This window comes from Dermacentor andersoni, chromosome 3 (genome assembly GCF_023375885.2).
Source record: "Dermacentor andersoni chromosome 3, qqDerAnde1_hic_scaffold, whole genome shotgun sequence".
In the NCBI taxonomy this organism is placed as follows: Eukaryota; Metazoa; Arthropoda; class Arachnida; order Ixodida; family Ixodidae; genus Dermacentor; species Dermacentor andersoni.
Window position 1 is genome coordinate 167,689,768 of NC_092816.1, and position 7,428 is coordinate 167,697,195.

At 46.0% G+C, this 7,428-nt stretch overlaps 1 protein-coding gene across 1 annotated transcript; it reads right to left on the reverse strand.

The window, feature by feature from the left end:
- Positions 1–202: 202 nt before the first annotated feature.
- Positions 203–5,433, reverse strand: LOC126524180 (estradiol 17-beta-dehydrogenase 8-like). The gene is made up of 2 exons (XM_050172525.3): positions 5,129–5,433; positions 203–688 (listed from the first exon to the last, which is right to left on the reverse strand). The coding sequence occupies exons 1-2, from the start codon at positions 5,300–5,302 to the stop codon at positions 272–274; spliced, it is 591 nt and encodes a 196-aa protein (XP_050028482.2). The 5' UTR covers positions 5,303–5,433; the 3' UTR covers positions 203–271.
- Positions 5,434–7,428: the final 1,995 nt, after the last annotated feature.

Consider the following 7,428-nt stretch of genomic DNA (forward strand, 5'->3'; position numbering starts at 1 on the left):
GTGCATATCTTTTCTTTTTCGGTCCATGGGAAGCTGAACTGTTCGCCATCCATACTTACAGGTAACCGGTGACTGGTAAATTTATTTTCCTGTGGTCCACTCTAAACCTCATATAGACACTATTTCTAGATTGTTCTTAAATGTGAGAGCACTGCACAAATCTCATGAACACATTGTCAGACAGGTGCACGTCATATATATGCCCCAAACCTGATTTTTTTTATTATATCATCGGATGGCTTTGTTGATTAATAAATGACAGAAAAACAATTCACATGTAGAATCCTCCGGTGACCTCAAGAGTAGCTCCCGTGATGAAGGAGCTCACAGCCGGCGAGCAGAGGAACTTGATGGCTTCGGCTATCTCGCATGGCTGGGCGGTCCTCCCGAGCGGTGTGCTCGATAGGGCTTTAGCCTTGCGGGCTGCGTCAGCGTGAGCCATGAGAGGAGTCTCCACCCATCCAGGCAGCACTGCGTTGCTGCGGATTCCGTGCCCCGCAAGTTCCGACGCCGCAGTCTTGGTCAGTGCAACGACGCCGGCCTTCGCGGCGGCGTACGCGGCTGATGACTCAGGGCAGCACTTCGCCGCAACGCTGGATATGTTCACGATGGCTGCTCCCCCTTGCGCAAGTGGCGTCCCAGCTCGGCGCATCTCACGGCCAGCTGCACGATTCACCAGGAATGTACCCTACAAAAACAAAGACGAGACTGCAGATGTTTGCCGCATCACAATTTGTGGCGCACGTATTTTCAGAACTATCATACGCCCATGACGGTAATTCTGGCTCCGAGTACAACCAAACAACTTGATAATCAACATCACCACAGCAGCGTTGTCGATAAAGCAGACTTGCCTGCCCGAGCTCCTTATCAGCTATCAGCAAGAAACGATGTGTTCCGCCGCAGTGGGTGTTGCAACTGACGTGGTTTTCAGTTACTTAAAGCTCAAGTGCAGATCAATAAACAGTTCAGTATTCTTGTCGCTACTGTGTTGAGTCACTTCAACCAGCAACAGCACCAATGAAGTAGCAGTAGCGAAGGCGGGGGCAGCAGCGGTAGTAGTAGTAGTCGCTGTAGTAGTATAGTGCTTCAATTGGGAGTCCTAATAGCTTTGTTTACACCATGTGTTGCAGAATCTGCGTGTATTTGCTAAGCTTAGCAACTACAAAAAGTTTTTTTATTAGCGGCTGCTAGTGAGTAATTTTGTGTCATCCACATAAAGCAGAGGTCAGGTATGAAGCAACTTTGAGGTCAGGGTATCAATACGCAGTAAGAAGAGCATAGTCCAAAATGAGCCTTGCAGAACAACTGAATTTATAATTTCAATATCAGATTGCGCTGCATCAATGTAAACGATATGATGCGTTCTCCTAAATAACTCTCAAAAAGTGCTTAAGGTATTCCTTTCGTAGTATAACAATATCATTTCCCGTTAAGTATATGGTGAGGCAATAAATATACGATTTTGCAACATCCGTGAAAATTCCTGCTACCAAATAATAATCCAACATGAATGTATTTCTGGCTGCTAAACACGAGGTCACGGGATCGTATCCCGGCCACAGCGGCCGCATCTCGATGGGGCCGAAATACAAGAACACCCGTGTACTTAGATTTAGGCGCACGTTAAAGAACCCCAGCTGGTCGAAATTTCCGGAGTACTCCACTACGGCGTGCCTCATAATCAGAAAGTGGTTTTGGCACGTAAAATCCCATAATTCAATTTCTTTTTACAAAAATTAAAACAATAATTAAATTGCGGGGTTTTACTTGCCAAAACAGCGATCTGATTATGAGGCACGCCGTAGTGAGGGACTACGGAAATTTTTACCACCTGGGGTGCTTTAACGTGCGCCTTAATCAAAATATGCGGGTGTTTTCGCATTTCGACCTCATCGAAATGGGGCCGCCGTGGCCGGGATAATTTACAAAAATTGAAGCATATAGTTTACGTAGTTTTATACTTTACTCTGCACCAAAACAAATATCGCTGCTCCGTAAAGTGCATCCATGTCTAAAGCAACTAAAGGGGGTAAATTTTATTTATGAATTCACAGCTTACCTGAAATTTGTGCATCGTTCACGAGCGCTGGTAGCATTCGTACTCACGAGATAGTGGTACATTGCAATGTGACACAGAAAACATCAATAAAAAAACTCACTACATTTCCACTCTGTGAAGGACAGCTTGCGAAGCTGTTTATGTGTGCCCCTTAATGGCGAACTGCACCTTCGCCGCGGGTCTGCCCGCTATTGCACTATCTTCGGGTTCGGTCCACGTATCGGGAGTCCTTAACGCCTGCGTAACCTCCGCGGCGGGTCGGCCTGGCATTGCACTATCTTTAGGATCGGCTCACGTGTGGGGAGTGCTTAACGCCTGCGTCACCTCTGTCACGGGTCAGCCTAGCATTACACTAACTTCGGGATTTTTATCTACACGCGGACACGATAGTGGGGAAAGTAGCCCTTAACAGCTTGGCTGTAAAAAATGCAAGCGCACTTAAGCACTTAGTATGAATTATTCGAGCGAAATCATTATTGTCCACTGCAACGCCGCTGAGCAGTCCTCCGATTTATGGACTCCTTGCGGGCAAGCGAGCGCGTTGAGGTGCTTGGCGCGTTTTGATTTCTCCTTACCGAGAAGCAGTTAGAACGCAGGTGGGAGCTTGCGCGGTCAAGGAACGCGCGGGTAAAACGGGCTTCCGGGAGCGAGGATGACGTGGCGTCGCGGCGATGCGATCTGCCCTCGCCCAATACCACGGCAACAGACGTCCCCTTTCGGCCGCTCCGCTCCGTCGAGGCCCGAGCCAGCAATCGCGAGGCAATGTGCGCACGATCCCGACAGGGCCTCGCCGCCAATAGGAAGTTTCGCTGCTACAGACGCCGCCGGCTTTTAGCCGAATGCTCCATTTGGCGGTTTCAAAAATTTTAGTAAATTCTGCAGTTTTACGTGGTGAAACCATGATTTATGATTATGAGGCGCGCCGTAGTGGCGGACTCGGGAATAATTTCCACCACCCGGAGATTCTTGACAGTGCAGCTAAATCTAAGTATACGGGTACGTATTTGCAATTCTCTAGAAAAGCGGTCGCCAAGGCCGTGATCGAGCCTGCGACCTCCAGCTCTGCAGTGCAGTTAGAGCGCAGCCACTAAGCTACCACGGTGGGTAATACGTCAACTTCGTCCGCTCGATGGGCGTAGGTATTACCAGGGGTAGTTTACAGAATCACAATATATTATTTTATTTTTTAGTTGATACGTGATACTTCTTTTTCCAATTTGGAAATTGTTAGCAGTGTTCGTAAAAATGTTGAAGGAATAAATGAAAAAATGCGCTGCCTGTTGTATCAAGATTTTAACCTTTTCTTTTGATTCGAACAAACCTCGTCGAATTTGGTGCAGTGCTTTCCGAGAAAAAAGACTTATCCGTTCCCAGCTATTCGCTTAGGAACTCATAAACTAAAAGTTCCACTGGAAATCCGATGGCCTCTGTCGTAAGGCGTACTTTCCTTGCTCTCGAAGCAACCCCCCCTCCTTTTTTTTTCACTCTGGCAAATCTCGTGAACGTTTGGTGCATTATTTCCCAGAACAGCAACAGCGATGTGAATGGCACGAGTTATTGAAGCAACTGCAGCACACATTTGCAGGGTAACATTTAGGGACGCCAGAATTCCGCAGCTCTTCTGGGATGACTATACATAGTCGTCAAACACGGCATGTGTTGTTTCGAGCCAACGTTGTGTCAAGGGCATTTGTGTCCGTGAGGGTCACTACTGCGTTCCTCGGCATTATCATAATTTCCATCTCACCTATCAGCAATGAGCGTGGAGAATAAACTGGGGCGTAGAGGGTGAAGGAATTCTGAATGTTTTTTAATATCGTAGTAAGAAAGCAGCAGGGAGCAAAGGCTTCAGCTAGCACTTCTTCACCCAAGTACTGGTTGCAAAAAAAAAAAAAAAAATGGAAAGCGTGCGCAGCTGGCACTAGCGGTGCAAGGCAAAAGTGGAGCTTGTGATCACACAGCTTTTATATGGCTTGCCTAAGTTTTTTGTAGGTTTTGCGAGGTTATACTAGGTTTTGCCAAGTTGTTGGTGGGCTTGGCTAAGTCGTTTCTAGGTCTTTCGAGGTTGTGGTAGGCTTGGCTCAGTTGTTTCTAGGTTTTGCGAGGTTATGCTAGGTCTTGCTAAGTTGTCTCGGCGGGCTTGACGTTGGAAGTTTTCGAGCAGTATAAGGCCGCGATCGCTTTATCGGCGACGTCGAACATTCAGGCGCGGACTCTCGCGTTCCCTGGACTGAAACTCGGTATCCTCGACTCTGCGTCACCTCCTCCGCAGCTTCGGCGTGGTGTTCCGGTGCAGCTCGGCGGCGACGCATCGCTTCCCGTTTGGGAGTATGGCGCTCTTTCTGGTAAGCCACTTCTTCTTCGGGCGTCCGGACTTCGGTCTTCCCATGGCAGCAGCACGTACGCAAGGAGTAGAGGAGGCGAGAGGTGTATCGCCACGCCAGCTGTTCCGAGCATTTACTTGCCTCTAACGTCACGACTCCGCCCTACACCCGTGCAGTGCGAAGAGGTTACGTGGCAGGGTGGTCTCGCAGGTGGTTGCTGGGCAACGCAAGACGGCGTGCAGCTGGGCAGAGCTTTGCGGTAACGCTACACGACGGAACTAAAAACGAAAACAGCTCCGCTGTTAAAAAGAACGCCGCCTGTGTACGCTGGCGTTAAATTAGGGTTCAGCGGGCATTGTATTCCAAAAGAAGTGGAAGTACAGATGGAGCATTTGAAAGACTAGGAATAAAATTTTTTAAGCGAAAATAAAGCAACTATGCCTTATTTGGATGTGTCCGGTTAATAATGAAAATGGCAAGTTGGAAATTAAAGCAAGGAGTACAATTGCACCTCTGGTTGACAAATGAAACCTAAATTGACGAAATCTAAAGTAAATAAATAAAGGAACGAACAACAGGGTAATTAATTCACTAATTGTGCTGAAATAGGATTGCTAAGTAAGACTTGCGAAAAAAGAAAACAATTGAGCTTGTGAGAAATACCTAGCCCTGCCTGATCACATGTAGTACCGGAGAAATTAGGCGCTGCTCTTTGTATTCCAGCTAGCAGCCAATAACGCACCCTCAAATTCACCCTGATGACGTCATCAAAGAGCTCATCCGTGCACTCGCAGAGTGGTGCCGTGCGCAGTATGCCGGCACAGTGGACGACTATGCTCAGCGGCTCGGAGAACGCACTCCTGATGTTGTCGAAGAGCTGCTCCACGGACACCGATTCGCCCACGTCGACAAACATGGCCTGGTGCTTGGCGTCACCTGCAAGAAAGGAATTAGTTATCACGAGCGTGGTATAGATGCGATTGCAGTGCGGTGATAGGGGACGTGCTGGTCCTCGTTGCACTTATGAAGGAGCAACGTGAAACTCTCCACACAGGTGGGATGTCCTCTTCCCTGCCAGGCTATATTCCAGTATATTCGCGTGGTACCTTTAGAGTTAATTTACACTATAAAAGCAGCTCAACTCGTACGTCGAATAATGATGAATAATGAATTGGTAGCCATTAGTATATTTACGCTACCAGCGCGTAGCACAAGAGCTGCAGGCAATATGAACCATTAAGGAACGCCAGCATTCCGAAGCTCTGTTGCAATGATTTTAAATAGTCTTCAAATACAGCATGTCTCGATAATAGTGTTTGAATAGGTAAAATTTGTTTGGATCTGTCTTGTGCCAGAAATACATTCAGCAGAAAGTGGTAAAAATTCGGGAGCATTTACTGAGGACTGTGCCGCGTAATCTCAAAATGTCAAGTTACTTTAACTTCATTTTAAATATTGTTGCGTTCTTTAAAAAGCTTTAAAAATTATAAAGAGTCGCATTTGCGAAACAATATTACATGTACTTTCAATAGTGTACGTAGTTTTAACATTTATTTGTTGTTTTGTTTCCTTGCTTAGATCTGTAACTACTACTTATCATATAGTAATTGTGACTTGTTTATATTCTTCAGTACGCAATAGCAATAAGTACTGGCTGAAGATGAAGAAACACAAGATAGGAAAGTATAAGAGACACAAGGTCGAACCTACTACGCGTGTACAACGGTTCCTGTAAGGAATACAACATCTTTTTATGAGAGTATGACGTACAGCTCGTTAACACAAGAATCACCCAGCTTTTTAATACCTAAAGCTTCAACGATCCTCCTTGTTAGTCTATCTGTTGATTTCAACATGAGGCTAGGTCTTTTGCAATAATGGTGCGCAACCGCAACCCGTACAATGAATACCTATATGCTCTGATATAATTTTAGTTGTGCTGTACTTACGTTATCTAAATCTGTAATTTAGGCGTCTCCCGTTTCACCCATGAATGACGTGCCTCAATCCAAAAGAATGGCGTAGACCACGTTTTCAGTGCACTGTAAAGGCTTATCGTGAGGATTTTTAATAAACACAGATTTTCTATCTCCTTTATTAACCGCTCTGCAGATTTTCGCTAGCTTGTCGGGTGCGGTTAAAACTACATTTACTCCCGCCCTTGCAGCCACTTTATTATAGTTATGCGAACCAAAATGTATGTAAGGAATAGAAGACAGATTCTTTGTGCCTTCTTGTGCTCCCGCGTGGTTGGCGTTAGTGCCTTCCTTCTTCAGCTTAACCACTCTTTCTGCAATTGTAGAGAGCGTTGCTCGCGGACATCCCGCTTCAATTAGGCGACGAAACTGTTCGGCAGAACTTTCGCAGCCACTGAACGCACAATTTCTTTAGGTATTGTCAAAGGATATATGAACGACACAGCGGTTTAAGAGTTTGGAATGCCAATAATCAAACATCAAAAAAAAAAAAATTTTTTTTTGCTCTAGACTGGAATTCCCAGCACACCTGTTTGAATAAGAATTGTAGCCTTAAATCAAGGAAACTTAAAAAGCAGTCAATACGCAGCTCGTGGGTCATTATTACAGGTGCTAGGCATAGACGAAAAACTGAAATTAATTCGGAAGGCTGCTTTTGCAAGCCCTCCTCGCCACATTTTAAGACTACTATAAAGTCATCACCAAATCTAAACACAGGTAGTAGTTGCATGGGTGTTCGTCGTTGTTGCAAGAGTCTGTCTAAGTTTGCTAAGAAATTGTAACGCAAAACGGGAGCAATGCCAGATACAATGCAGATACCGCCCTTTTCTATGAAAATGTTCCCATTCCGCTCCACATTAGTACATCCAAAGTAGGTGCTTAGCAACTCTAAAAACAAACCTGCGGCTATTCCAGAAGGATTGTGGAAGGCCGTCGCCCCCTAGATCTCTATGCAGTCTGCTACGCTAGTTGGACGGGCATCTTGTCCTACCGAATAGTACAGATAAGATGTTCACCAGTGTGCGGTTGGTGCACGGCGTCAGCCTATTCGTTTGCAGGTGATATG

What these genes read in the sequence shown, in the direction of transcription:
- LOC126524180 (XM_050172525.3), bottom strand. Translation starts at nt 5,302, where the DNA reads ATGTTTGTCGACGTGGGCGAATCGGTGTCCGTGGAGCAGCTCTTCGAC. An exon ending in TCATCAGGGTGAATTTGAGG is followed by an intron (nt 689 to 5,128) that starts GTGCGTTATTGG and finishes TTGTTTTTGTAG; the next exon opens with GGTACATTCCTGGTGAATCG.